We start from the raw sequence: 15,547 nt of genomic DNA, 5'->3' as shown, positions 1-15,547 counted from the left end.
TTTATTCTTTTATTCCCTAAACAACTGAAATTTAACTTTAAGTAAATGTAGTTTATAATCACATATTCTCTTATACATTAAAAGTGGGAAAAGAATTTTGTGCCCAGACTAACTAGCAAGTTGATACTTTCCTCTGAGAAAAAAATATAAATTGTATTAATATATTCTTGAACTAAAATTCATATGGTGACTTTAAAGTATGTTTTTGAAATATCTTTGTATGAAGAGTATGTTCCTTAGTACACCATTGTCTAACTGTATATGCAAACACAATGCAGAATTACAACTTTTTTGCAGGTTTCTATTATTGTTCTTTGAGAAAAAATATAGATTACACTGGATGAATTACTTTTCTTTTTAATGTATGAATCTGAAGGGCAATATGATTTCCTTTACTCATAAAAATGACATTATTTATCCAATATCAACATAATCTTCCCTGGTATTTTCTCCTAGTAATGTTGCTTTTTAAAAACTCTTCCTTATTGTCACTGTTTTCCATTGAATGAAAATGATTATGTCATATGGCTAGTGCATTGACTAACTCTGAGATTCCCAAGTCTCTGGATAATTTCATTTAGTTTCTAAAATTCTAGCCTAAATGAAGGTCCTACTTGTGCCCCAAAATTATTTTCTACCATTTTTAAGAGCCTAAACAAAATGAGAAGACTAAACATCAGCTTTCTTTGTTTTTATCTTAAATTCTTTCAGCATTGACATACCAGTGTCTGTTCAGCTGTTAATAACATAGAAATATATGGTTCTATACATAGAATCAACAAAAAGATCAGAAACCATTAAATTAGTGAAAAAAATAAATAAAAAATACTCTTGATTTAAAAAAAATAAGTTGTCTTTTGTGCATATATGCTCAAATACATTGATCTCTCTTATACTTTGAATGGATATTTTACCCAGGCATAATTTTTTAACATGTCTGTCATTTTAAAAGTATAATTTCTTCCAAGTGTTGATGAATTTTATTTTACTATATCAAGAAAACATCTTTGTTAATATAACCACCCAGCTTATCTAAAAACTTTCAAAGTATTAGAAGTGCTGAAAGTAACAGATACACATTTTCTATGACTTATTTTTTCTTAGGAGCTAGACGTTTATCTTTGGCGAAAAAAAAATACTGTCAATATTTCTTGGATTGACAGTTTCACTTTGTTCATTTTTAAGAAAATGTATACTAGACATCTAAATCTTAATAATCATGATTGAAATGGTTATTTTTTAAATTCTTTCAAGTAAAAATGGTGTTTATATAAAAACTGGCTAGTTCAGCTTATAACTTAAAGAGTTGCATAAAGTGCTTTTTCTTGAGACAACTAGCATCCATCCTTTGGTATGCAGTGGAAGTATTTAATTCATACTTACTACTTTGTAACACTCAACAATCAAGTTGCATTAATATAATTAGGTTAATATTTACTGTTTCATTCAGGACAATGTTAAATGAAACTAGATTTTTTAAAACAAATTCTTAGTACACAACAGTGAATAACACAATGACTATTCATACTATTAGATCCACTTCCTTGGTTTGAATTAAACTGCCAATTCACCATTGGTTTTATACTATCAATGCAAATGTCAACATAGCAAAAAAGGCAAATAATGTCTTATTACTATTAGCAAAATAACTTTGATTTTGTAAACCACTGAAAGGTTCTTAGAAACCCTAATGGGTTCATAAACCACACTTAGCTAGCAGTGATGTAAAGAAATGAACAAACTGGCATATGTTTCTTGAAAATCTTGTGAGTCAAAATGATGTATGTTGAATCTTTTTTTATATATTTTCCATAAAGACAATGTTACCGTTATGTTTTCAGTCCAAAAGATCTGATCCTTTATGTAAATGATTATCAGTATTATGCTTCCGTATTGTAAATAGTTTACTTGGGCTCCATAATCTAGTCTGATTCTTGGGCAGGGAACAGTTACTCTGATTCAAAATGAGAAAAAACTTCATGACATTTCTAGCTGGCCCTACTCACTTTCAGTGTGATTCTACTTTCTACATTTGAGTACAACTAATTTTCCACAGGAAACACACAAAGTCCTTTCTTAAATAATAATATTCACAGATAGTTCACAGATAGTTTTTGTTGAGGATATAGTAAGGAGGGCTCATTTTTAAAATTAGTTTGAAGCATTTAAAATTTGGGAAATTTCAGGGCTGGTGTAGCTCAGTGGTAGAGTAGTTGTCTAGCATGAACAAGGCCCCGGGTTCAATCCCCAGCAAAAGAGTAGGGGTGGTGGGAGGTAACAGAGAGAGAAGACAAAGAAAGGAAAGAAGGAAGGAATAAATTTCAAGTAAAAGTGACACATTTTTTTTCAGAAGCTCCTTAAAACTCAGATCAACTTTGCTGGACTAGCACTGACATAAACCCATACTTAGTTGGCATTCTTTAGATCCTCTAGATTATTTACTCATTTACGTTCAATACCTGATCCCACAGACATTTGAGTAACCCACTTCTGCTCTAATTCATTATTGTCTACTGTCTCCTCCTTTATAACAACCTGCTTGTTTTATATTTGTTCTGATATGATAGTGAAACATAATATTGAAACTTCAAATAAAAGAATTTCTTTTACTTTTTAATGAGTAAAAGACATAGCCCATATTGTAGAACGTTTCATTTTGATAAAACTGAAATTAGATAATATTATATTTTGCTATTAACTTTGAGTTTTTCATTTATTTGCATTTTTCTATAACATTCTGCTATATATTTAGGATTTTACATGGATTTGTGTCTTTATTTGTCTAAGATTCCCCTATGCTTTTATAATGATTCTTAAAATGGAATGCACTCATCCCTTTATAATTATTCACTATTTGCAGAATTTTGTCCATTATTGAAGCTAGGTATAACTTAACTATGAAATGTATAATTACCACTCTGAAATCTGAATTTTTAAATGAGATTTGAAACCTCTTAAGATAAAACAAACCAGAAATTATTAAACATGTAAGTAACAATTTTATAGCTAGGACAAACTATAAGTTGTATGGGTTTTTTACTTTTAAAATAAAAATGCAAAAGTAATTTATATGCTCACTTTGAAAAATTTAGAAAATTCAGTATTAAAAAATGTATCACAAAATGCCCTTAATTATAAAAAAACACTATTGAATTTTTGCTAAGTATCAATCTGTTTTTTTTCCTATGCATTCAAATATTTTGTCATAATGGAAAGGCAGTAATTAAGAGTTCAAGTTCTAGAGTCCAGTGGGCCTGGTAATGAATCACAATTTTATCACTTCCTAAATATGTGACTTTCAGAAAGTTATTTCACCTCTATAACCTGAATTATCTCATCCATAATATGAAAAATAATAATACTGATTGTCACAGCCCAGTAGAGTATTGCACACCTATAATCCCTGCAACTTAGGAGGCTCAGGCAGGAGGATTGCAAGTTCAAAGCCAGCCTCAGTAACTTAACAAGGATCTAAGCAATTTAGCGAGACCCATCTCAAAATAAAAAAAATAAAAAGGACTTGGGATGTGACTCAGTGGTTAATCACCCCTGGGTTCCATCTTCAGTGCCAAAAAAAAAGAATGATAATAATAGTATTTGCCTCATAGTATTATTTTAAGAATTAAATTTTAAAATGCAAATAAATCCCTTAGCATAGTGTTTGAAATAAAATACTCAATAAATATTAGCTTTTGTCTTTAAACTGTAACTTATCTTGTTTATTTGATAATATAAACATCTTTTTATGTCATGAACATCTTTATATACTTCAAATTTTCTTATAAACCTGTGCTCATTGAAACACACCTGTATAATCCCAGCTACTCAGGAAACTGAGGCAGGAGGATAACAAGTTTAGTGTCAACCTGGACAATTTAGCAAGATCCTGTCTCAAAATTTAAAAAAATAAAAAAGGCTGGATTTATAGTTTAGTATCTTGATATTAGAGATATAGAAACTGAGCTCAACTAACTCTTATAAAGACATAAAAATTTTAGACTAGGACTTGTGCTCATTATTTAGTGCCCCATAGTGTAATTATTTTAAACTGGTAGAGCATAATAAATAAATAATATTTTACAAAATAATAAATAAATAATATTTTACAAAATAATAAATAAATAATATTTTACAAAATAATAAATAAATAATATTTTACAAAATTATTTTGATTTTTAATTTTAACTGATAAATGTGCATAAATTTTTCATTAGATCTTAATTTAGATATTTTGTTCTTTTCTATTTTCCTGTTTTAAAAACAATACTATTGGCAATCTTTTGGAAGTTAAATATTTTGGAGTAGTGTCCTAATTAAACTGAGCAACTTGTGTTAACTCTACCTTTATTGAGAGTATATGCAGAACTTCTAGGCTCATGATTCATATAACTTATATGGATATCAATATAAATTATTTTTGCTTCTTTATGAACTCAACTTAATATTATATTGGAAGAAGCTGTTTCTAGCATTTGCATTTACATGATTTACTGGCAACCCCTTAAAAATTATGGACCCAAAGTTGTCTGAAAAGCTAACAACATTGAGTATGTAAAATTATTGCACTACGAGGCACTAAATAATGAGCATAAGTCCTAGCCTAAAATTTGTATGTCTTTATAAGAGCTAGTAGAGCTCAGTTTCTCTATCTGTAACATCAAGATACTAAATGAAGTAGGCTTTAAAGCCTATCACAGGCCTGTAATCTTATTCTTTTGGCATAGTTCTTCCAACTGAATAAATATTCTTTTTAGCCCTTCTTCCTGATATTTTATTAATCTCCAAGTAATATAGAAAAAATACATTTATTTTAGCTTTGCCTTCTATGTTAGTACATAAAGTTTGAGATTATTTACTAAATATATACTAATTTCCTTAAAATCTTTCTCATTTAAATCAGACTTGTCTCTGTTGAATGGAATGTTGACTTCTCTTGGTATACCCTAGATTTTTGTTCAAGTTATAGGAAGCGAACTGTAGAAGTACAAGAAATAATGAAATTTAAAATTCTAGTTTTCAACTGGGTGTGGTATAACATGCCTGTAATCCCAACCACAGGCAAAACAAACAAATTTGAGTTCAGCCTAAACAACTTAGCAGGAACCTGTCTCAAAATAAAATTTTTAAAGATCTGAAGATATATATCAGTGGCAGATATATATGTTATTCATATTTACCTAGCATGCATGAGCCCCTGGATTCAGTCCCAATAGTACCAAATTAAAAAAAAAAAAAAACTAGCTTTCAGCTTTGGTTGCTATAAAAAAAATTAATACTTTGGTAATACTTTCTGCAAATGCAGAAATAAAAATTACCTGTGACATCATTTCAGCAACAAAATTGATTAGATATAGTCATGATTTAAATTTGTATAATTAACTATCCATGTCCCATTGATGACTTTATTAGAGAGTATATCTCAAAACTATTCTGTAGATCTTCATATATTTAAATTACACATATTTTAAAGATTAGCCAGACATTTTCTAGCCCAAAATGTTAGGATTATCAGGTTTCCTTATTCATTCTATTTTTTTATTAAGGATAAAACATATTAATTCAGAAGTTGACTCTGAATATTTTGTATTATACCTTATATGTCAAATACTGTACTGTGTTGGGGATATAGCAATGAATAGGTTTATTTATTAACTCTGCCCTCAAGGAGCTATAGTGGCATTGATACAAAAATAAAATATTTATAACAAATATGTCAGACAAAGAATTGATAGACTCAAAGAGTTTTTCTAATCCTGTAGAAAAAAAATAATAGAATGATTAAAGGACAGGAAGAGGCATGCAAATCCCCTGTAGCCCCCTATAAAAATAGATAAAGAAATATATGAAAAAAAGTGCCCTAATTAGAAATTTCTGAAAACTTAAAACAACACAAATGTTGCAAATTTATAACTATCTTTAAATTATAATTGTCAGTGCTATAGTGAGCAGCAACATGAGTATTCCTATTCACACAAGTAAGAAAATAAATTTATATAGCCTTTTAAGCAACGAGCATACATTGGCTTAAAATGTATTTATTTGTACTGCATACACACTCACAAAGAAGGTTAAAAGTCTTGTTTTAATATACCGCATTGTTTGTAGAAATTTATGCAAAAATTTCAGAGGTCATCAAAGACTATGTACAAGATTATTTCCCACATCATTATTAATATTCATAAAAATGAGAAATAGACTTAATGTGTATGGGTTAAATAACTTGTAGATGCATATCTGTTATTCTGTAATCTTAAAAAAAGTTATAGGTTTTTTTTTACTCATATACAAATAAACAATAAATTTTTAAAGAACATATAACATATAATATACTCTTTACAAGTTATATATTTTAAGATGCCTTATAATTCATACCATAAAAGATAGGCTTTATATTTTTAAGCAGATAAAAATTTGTCTAAAAACACATGATTGAATTGATTCTGACTAACGTATAGGAAATAACTTGTTTAAAAGACTGATTTTATATAGACTGTATTTTCTTGGAATCAAAGCTATTATAGAATTGAAGAATCACAATTATAAATTTATAAAAAGTAAAAATTAGTGACTACAAATGTTAATAAACAATGAGAAGTGAAAACCTTTTTAAAAGACAATTTCCTAAGGATAAAAATATATGGGAGTAGGAAGGGTATAGAGAATCTGTAACTTGTATGAAGATTCTAATTTTTTACTTCTCATTTTCTCCTTATTCTTTATAATGTTCCTTTTTTATGCTTTTATTTGCTTAGTTTTATAATCTCATTGTCTTTCCTCCAGAAACACTAGATTAATTATTTTTCCTTGATATACTTGTCCTCGTTTTTTTTTAACTTTTACTTATTTATTCACTATTTTTTACTTTGTTTTAATAAATCACAAATGAAACAGTTGTTTTACATCAGTTTTTTTAAAGAGCTGAATAATATAAAATGAATAATCTAGTAAAGTGTAATATTAACCAAAGCCCTAAAGTATATTCTTTATTTATAGGAATTTGTTTAATGCTGAACCTACCCCACCCCTCATATTGAGGATCAAACCCAGGACCTCAAATATATTTGGCAAGTGCTCTACCACTGACCTACAGCCCCAGCCCTAACTGTTGTTCTCCTAAGCAAAACTTTTTTTAAAAAAATCTACTTCTTCAAATTATAGCTACCAGAAATAATCTATAGCTATATCAGTGTATACTCAGTGATATTAGTTGGAAGATAAGCAATTTTTAAGGAAAAAATTTATATATCATTGATACCTATAATATTTTTAAAGCGGTATATAATATCATATGGTTAAAATTTTGTCTTTCAAGGTAGATCTGAAAGTAAATTAGATACTTCTAAAAATAAGATGATCCAGTGTTTAGGGCAAACAAGAAGAAATGTTTTATCTATGCAATCTAAATAAATATAAAATATTATCCTGGGGAGAAAGGAGACCTACATTATTCTCCTTTCCATAGGCAAGAGCCTAAATTTAGAGGAAAGACCTTAGAGTGGAGAATTTAATAGCAGCTATGCTTTTCTTTTTAATTAATATGTTCAGAAAACCAGTGAACTGCTCTAGACATCAATTTCCTCATTAGTAAAACAAAGTATATAACCTTTTCTAAAATATTATCATCAAACATCTTATAACTGAAGCAAACTGTAAATGTCTATGCCCAGTTATATAGGAGCCTCCTTAACATAACTGCATAAGCCTAAATTTTTTTAAATTTCATATTTTATTTTTTTAAAAAAATTAAAAAGTAGGCTTTCTACTCCAAAGTGTATACTAATTTTAATGAAAAATATAGTATTTAAATTTTTTATTATTTCCACAAAAGTCAGAGTGGCGTTAGTTTTCTATCTTAGTAACAACAGAAATTGTTTTGCAGTAAGCTCAGTTTTAGAAAAGTGGACTAAATGAAAGTGAATGGACATCATTTTAGATTAGTATCCAGGCAATTTCTTGTGTTACATGATATTTCTAGAATTCATATTCTTAGAGAAAAGGTAAACACAAATGGCAGAATTATTTCACTAGGCCTCATCCTGTTAATGATCCCTGAATATAGCTGCATCAGTAATTAATCCATAAAGAAAGAGTTCCCAAATATTGCAAAAGAAATGGTACAGTGTAGTACAGTATTTTCAGAATATTTCTAATGGACATTTTGTTTAAAATATTCTAACTAAGAGACTGAATAGATGATTGAAATGTTTTTGATCTCTTGGTTATTCGCTTGTTCTTCAGTGTAGTAAAATGATTTCCATGATGTAAATATTCTAATAATCTCAACAGACTTGGTAATCCTCATAATTCTTAACATCAAATTCTCAAACTTGCTTCATATTGCAATGATTCTATGTGTAATACAGGTTGACTACCAATAAAAATTAAGAAGGGTTAGATATGTGACTCAGTGGTTAAACACCCCTGGGTTCAATCATCCCCTGTACAATAAAAACAAGACAAAACACCCCTAATCAGAAAATCTGAAATTCAAAATGTTCCAAAATCTTAAACATTTTGAGTGTCCTGTTAGGACTCAAAGTTTCAGATTTCGGAGTAATTTGGATTTCAGGATTAGGGATGTTCAACCAGTAAAATCTATGCAAATATTCCAAAATCCAAAACATTCTATTAAGTAGAATGACTTCTACTTCCAAACATTTTGGGTAAGGGATATTCAAGCTTTGCAAACTATTTATCTAATGACAGAGAATGTTTGGCTTTATAGAAAAGTATTCAAAAAGAAGCTAACAAGGTGAGGCTTGTACATTATAATAAAGTAAATGAATCCATCTTATCCAAATGCTACTCTTATGGTTTTTTTAATTATTGTCTGAAAAAATTATCAGATTTGAATTATACTACTCCATTATAATTAACCATTAAAAGTTGACTAGAATAAATGAAGATATTACATTTTAAACCTGTTAATTTCACTTTTTCCCATTACTCAAATTTGAGTTTATATTGACAAACCTTTCTCCAATTCTTTCTGAAAATTTTCAGTATTAGGTATTTTTATCTGTTTCAGGAGCCACCAAAAAATACAAAACAAAAAAAAAAATACCATGAAACTTGATTTGCCACCACTTCTGTCTTTAAAAACCACATTGGTTTTCTAGTCTTTCTTTTATAATAGTTTCATAGGCAGACTTGTGGTCAAAAAGTGATGTCAAGCATTAATAAATGGTTCCCAGAGTCTTTATATCGGTTCTATGATCTATTTTTCACATTCAGAGTTCAGGAGTAACTGTCTTTTTTTCTCTTATAATTTATTCTTTAAATTTCTGTGCTTGTGCTTACATTTGGAACTGAAATGAAACAGGGAATTTTTCTTTTATATATAAATATATTAGCAGATAAAATTTGTTACATAGATGGAGAAATAGATAGACATACAAATTTACATCTTTTTATAAACATCAATTTTTTTTCGAGCCCCATTTATTTCTAGACCTATTAGAGAATACAAGTTCAAACTAGAAATCAGCAATGGTGGGTATTGTTCCTAGACTTGTAATTAGCCTCCCCTGTAACCTTGAAGAAGACAACTCATGTTGCTGAATTAATACAGTTTTAAGCCTTTTAGAAATAAAGAACAGTGTAGAAAATAGTGTGCACTTGTTATTGTACAATAATTCAAAAATCTTCAGTTTCTAAAAACCTTTAGAAAGGCATTAGATTCTATTTTTATAGGAAACTATCAAGACTATATCTCAAATATTGTGAGTCTCCATTTAAGATGAGAGACAGCTTTCCAAATGAAGGTGCTCTCTGAGATTAAAAGGAAATAGCACAAGAAAGTGAGTAAATATTATGAACTCACTGTGAATTAACTCTCCCTTGAGAGGTCAAATGTTGATGATCTAATTCATCTGCATTTTTTCTAAATTTGGCAATTCTGTTTGACTAAGAAGAGTGAGAATTGATGATTATCTTTTAGTCAAAACATTTATTTAATGATGAAACATTAACACAAACTATTTATATCACGTAAAACCAAAAGTTGATGTAATTCTAATGTACAAAGATGCTTTTTTTCAAAACAAAAATTCAGTTTTCTCATCAATCTCCTTGTGCTATCAGAGACATTCCTAAAAGGCATGAGACAATGTATATCCTGCTTCCAAGAAATAAACTTTTGTAGTTATAGCTAGTTTTCTTATTTTAAGAGAACACTTATGTTTTTAGTATACCATAGATGTTTTCTGGTATTATTTATTTTTCTGAGATTTTTAAAGCTAGGGACTTGGCATCACACTGATACTTCTTCTACTATCTGCTGATAAATAAGGAACAACATGTCTAACTTCACCCATGCTAGTCTGAATTGAGACCTTATTTTTCAGTTGCAGGAATTTATATTACAAAATCATTGGTTTCTTGCCTTGCATGTAGCAAAGGTTCAATCGCTAAAAACACAGAAAATGAAGGAAAATAGGAAAAAACCACTTGATCTGAAACTTCCACACTCATACACACCCTTTTTATTTTTTACTTTTTATTCTTTGGCTTGTTTCCCTCTTTCACCAAAACATTAGTTCTTATAGAGCTCTATTTATAAAACACCTCATCTAGAAAGATACTTTGTATTGAGAATCTTCCTTTATTCCTTGTATAATGGTATGGAACAAATTTTTAAAAATAGCAATTTTACTTTTCATTTTCACTATCTTACATGAGGAAAATTCAGCTGAAATAACAGAAAGCTTTGAAGGAGTGAATCTTTCTAACATTGGTCTGGCATTAAAATTTTCTGGTTGGGCAGCACAATTGTTTAATTGGGAATCTCATTGACAGCTGAACAACCTCAATGCTTGGGTCAGCAAGCAGAGGAGCTTCACTCTGTCGTCTATCAAGAATGATGCTTGTCAGGACCGATCCTTTTACTTAGAGAACACTCATGTTTCTAGTCATACCATTGAGGTTTTCTGGTATTACAATGGAATAGACACTTCAAGACTGAAAAAGAATAAGTGCATAGGTATATTTGTAATTCTTTGTTTTTTGTAAGCCAAATGCAAATGTAACACTACTGCAGATACTGCTTCATCAGAAGTCCCCAAGATAACCAAAAGTAAGTGCCAATTTCCTCATCTCAGGAATAGTGCCATAACAAAGATTTAATTCTAGTGGTCAGCCTATTTACAAAGCATGTCATACAGCCTTCTGGGTTAATTAACTCCTTGGCCTCCTAATACATACCTAAAAGAGTCAATTAATGTTTTTGCATGTATTACTTAATAATGTGTAGAAAAATTTTTAAGTTCACTTTTTCTTTATTCTGTCTTTTTTACCCATCTTCCCTCATTGTAGCAAATTAGACGGCCGGATGAAAGCAAAGGAGTTGCTAGTAGAGTTGGATCCCTCAAAGTAAATATGTTTCTAACATTTTTTGGCAAGATTTCGTCTATAGCCTACACTTCTTCCTTTTTGGAGGGTGGTGGGAGGAAGGGGGCTTTTTCCATTTTTCACCATCCCATTTTTTTTATTTTAATTATTTTTATTGGCTGTTGGGTCATATTATTTTTTTTTTGTTTCAGCTACACATAGAGCAACCAGCTGAAGGCAAGATGCCAAATAACTAGCTTTGAATGGCACCACAAACAAGAGAAAGGGCAACTGCCTCCTTACAGGTGCCTATAATTTGGGGTTCTAGAGTAAACCGTTCCTCTGACTGATGTCACTGATTGTGTGTTAATATCCTCTTACACAGAGAACTAATATATTTTTAGAATGTTATTTCCCCCTTTAACATTTTTGTTTTAAAAAAATTAAATGCTATGTTAGTGTCATTATCAGCTATAGTTCAGTCCAGAAAAAAAATCGTTGTGAGTTAATAATTGTATTGAATACATATAATCTTAGGAACTAGAAAAGAACTTTATAAGATGCTAGTAAGTGGGCCCACATATAGCTAAGTGTTTAAACACTCTAAATCCCCTTTTTTTCCTCTAAGTTTAAAAAAAATTGATATAACTATAGCCATTAACACAGGTTTATCTAAACATTTACCCATTCATGTATACAATATACAACTTGTAGATTTCTGATTTAGCTATTTGCTAATGGCTAAATACCACTTGGTCAATATATCTTGGTCACTCAGTACTCTTAACAATTAATCATAATGAAAGGGTAAGCAAGTTCTCACCCTTAAGAAACAGACATAGTCATTGATCACTTAATGCTGCCACCATAAGTGCAAGTTAGAAAATTGCTGAACTCTAAAAACATGCAGAATAATCACCCACAAAGTTAAGCACTTTTTTATAACTCAATCCCATTTGTCTTTACAGTAATAGTAACTGTTAATCAAAATACCAAATAATTCAATGCACTGAAGTGTCTTAAAATTCAGTAACTGCCTTGAGACTTAATATTGAGTCATTTCAAAATTTTACACACCTCTAATTTATTTCCATTTAGCAATTTATGAAACACAAACTTCTGCACTCTTTTCTCTTGTTGCCTCTTCTGCCTTCTTAGTTTTACTTTTTGTTGTTGTTTATTTATTTATTTGTGTGTGCACACACCAGTGCACATGGATGAAGGTGTGTTTGTATGTTTGTGTTCCTTATTCCTGAAAAGCCATCCTCTCTGTTCTCTAACACTGCTTTATAGTGGGTAACTATTATATTAAAATCTTATTTCACTAAGGATAATCAGAGGGGTGGGAAGTGTTGATTGTATGCTTATTTCAAAAACAAGGCAACTTAAGATTATTCATTCAGGAAAATGTGATGATATATCAGTAGCATTCCTCACTGTCTGCTTGTGAGGTATCATATCTTACCTTGTCTTTAAGAGAAGATAATTCCATTATTGTTTAGAATATGGATTATGACAGATTCAAGTGAGAGGGTGCAGTACAACATTTTTAAAAATTATGGTAGTTAACTAAGGAAAAAATGGCATCCATAACTGTAGCATCTTTTGCTTTAAACTGGATTATATGTGAAATTTTGTGTGTGTGTGTGTGTGTGTGTGTGTGTGTGTGATTATCTCAAGTTCACATCAGGTTATAAATGTGTATTTATTACTTTTAAATGTATATACAGTATAATTATGTATATATACATATATGCTTACGAACAAATTGACATATTTACAGTTTCATCAGTTATTTCAATATGGATGCAGCCTTAAATTTTAAAAAGTATGTTTGAGAAACAAAGGCAAATTTCATATTCTTTAAATAATTTTACTCAATATTTCTGCCAACTAGAAAAATTTAAAGTTAATCTCTTGGGAATTATAAGGATAGTCATAGTATTTATTTACATTAAAGCTGGGGAGAAAAGATACTCTAATTTAAAAAATAAAGTAAAATGTTGGCTTCTCAGTCTTGGGTTTGTTAAGCATGTATTTTTTATACAAAAATCTTTGATGCTTTGAAATGTTTGCCAAAGGCAGTGAGAAATGTATAATGCTATGATCTTATTTTTAAAAGGAAAAAGAGGAAAACTGAAAAGAGAACAAGTTGCCTTTTCAATTCATTTTCTGATGTTTACATGTAGCTCCATCGAAAGCTGGAGGAGCTCAGAGATCACCTAGAAGGCAATGTGAAAGGATACTCTCTCAGAGTAAATGTACGATTTCACTTGATGATTTTTTCCCCCCTTAAACTTCTGCTGACTGGTAATTCCAAATCTGACTGGTTTGTCCTCTCATCTCCATCTTTTTTACTTTCTGTCTCTTTCCCCCCTCTTTTTTTCTTTTCTAGCTACAGCATCATGCTCACATTGTAAAATAAAGATTATATTGGCAGGATAGAGGATGCTTAAGCCACACTAACATTGCAGTTGATTTGATAACATTTTGACCCCAATGCAAAATAAAAATTTTCGAAATCATTGCTTCTTTTATAGTAGTACACTTTTCTGATGTTCTTTTCAGGGGACTTCTATTTTGGGGCTTTTCCATTAACCATTTCTTTTGTCCCTTGTTGGATGTGTCAGCAACATTATAAATTATGGACTGGACTCAAAGAGTAGAGCTTTGATTATTCAATTTCACTTTTCAAGGAAAATGATCAATGTTAAAGTATCATAGGTAATCAGACAAGTAAGTAGGCACATATATTCTGAGTTAATAGACTATAATCTTAACTCAGATTTTTTAAATAATTATGTCATTTTTTGTTTTAAAATAAGAAAATTAGCAGCAATTCTCTTCACCAGGAACACCTTCATGTAACATATTACAAATTCTTGAGCTAAAGGTTCATATACCAAAGACAACCTTTGAAGGAAAACAATACCCACAGCCGCTCAATCCTGTACATATCATATAGACAGTACTAACACAGTATTTTTTATGACAAATAATTCAGGCTTTTAGAATGCTTGGTCTTCCTTTTAATGTATCTCTTGAATAAAAGTCAAGTTAAAATTTTCTAAAATAGTATATTATTTAAATACAGCAAAATAATTAAATTATTAAACTAAATAATTTATGACTTAACCTTGACATCCTGTTCCTGGGATTTCTAAAAAGTTCCTGTTAATCTAGCACCTCATATACTTCCCCAAAGATTATTACCATTCATGTAATTCATATTGCCATAGTAATTTTGTTATTTAAAAAATAGAATAAAAGTTAGGAAAATGGTAATTCTCTGAGATCTCAGCCTCTTTTTAATTATATTCCATGTATAATTATGTATGTCTCCATATTACATTTCTGATTACTAAAGTCTGTAGTGGTTTTTACTATTACCAGTCATTAATTCTGATAGCTAAACAGAAAAAGAAATTGTACATGTTCCATTTCTCTACTTTTTTTGAGCCAGTCCTTTTCTATGTATATTCTTAATAGAATCTGAAAGACTGTCCAAAATCAGTTCCTAGAATCTGTTACACAGTTGTTAAAATAAAAAAGGTTATTATGAATTTTATGACTAAACATATCTGAATACTATCCTAGAAACCTCTAAAATATTCCAATACGTGTATTTTAGTGTCATGCTCTTCCCTAACCAGTCATGAAAACTGATATTTTTCTTTTAGTCAAATTAAGACTAGAAAGTCGAGACTTGCTAACGTCTACATGATAGGGAGTTGGTGTAAAATTAGGATTAAATTACAAGTTTAATTTCTGTTTTAAGCACTTGTACTGCTATATATTAACTAGTCTCAACATCTTCATATTTTGTTCCATTTCAATCAGAAATACTTTGTTCTGATTACATTTTTACAGTAAAAGATTAAATATGGGATATATCATTCTAAGGGATCTGTTAACTACCAGATTTTAAAATTTCAACTAAGAAAACTTGCAAATCAAAGTCTCAACTAAGTGATCAGTTTCTTTACTTTTTAATTCTTACTACCCAAGTACACCTCAAGTATGCCATGTATATTAAAAATTGTTGCTTAAAAATAAAGTTATTCTCAGAACCATAGACCAAATTAAACAGATTTTGTTTCTAAAATGAAGTGACAAACAGTGACCATTCCATTCTGTGGAAATTTATTGCATGTGTTCACACAACAAGAGTAAGGATTTGGATACCTTTCAATTCATTGAAACAATACGGAATAATTTC

General features: G+C 29.7%; 1 protein-coding gene across 5 annotated transcripts in view; it reads left to right on the top strand.

The window, feature by feature from the left end:
- Gphn (gephyrin) overlaps positions 1-15,547 on the top strand; it is a 623,546-nt gene that overhangs the window by 383,472 nt on the left and 224,527 nt on the right. The window contains exon 9 of one of the 5 annotated variants that reach the window (XM_071607955.1): positions 11,314-11,370. The exons of the other annotated variants lie outside the window; for them this stretch is intronic. Coding sequence (XP_071464056.1) covers positions 11,314-11,370 — 57 coding nt within the window. The remainder of the gene's footprint in view (positions 1-11,313; positions 11,371-15,547) is intronic. 5 annotated transcript variants of the gene reach the window in all.

This window comes from Marmota flaviventris, chromosome 2, assembly GCF_047511675.1.
Source record: "Marmota flaviventris isolate mMarFla1 chromosome 2, mMarFla1.hap1, whole genome shotgun sequence".
Taxonomy (NCBI): Eukaryota; Metazoa; Chordata; class Mammalia; order Rodentia; family Sciuridae; genus Marmota; species Marmota flaviventris.
Note: the sequence above shows the minus strand (reverse complement) of the source record. Positions and strands in the feature narration are given on the sequence as shown.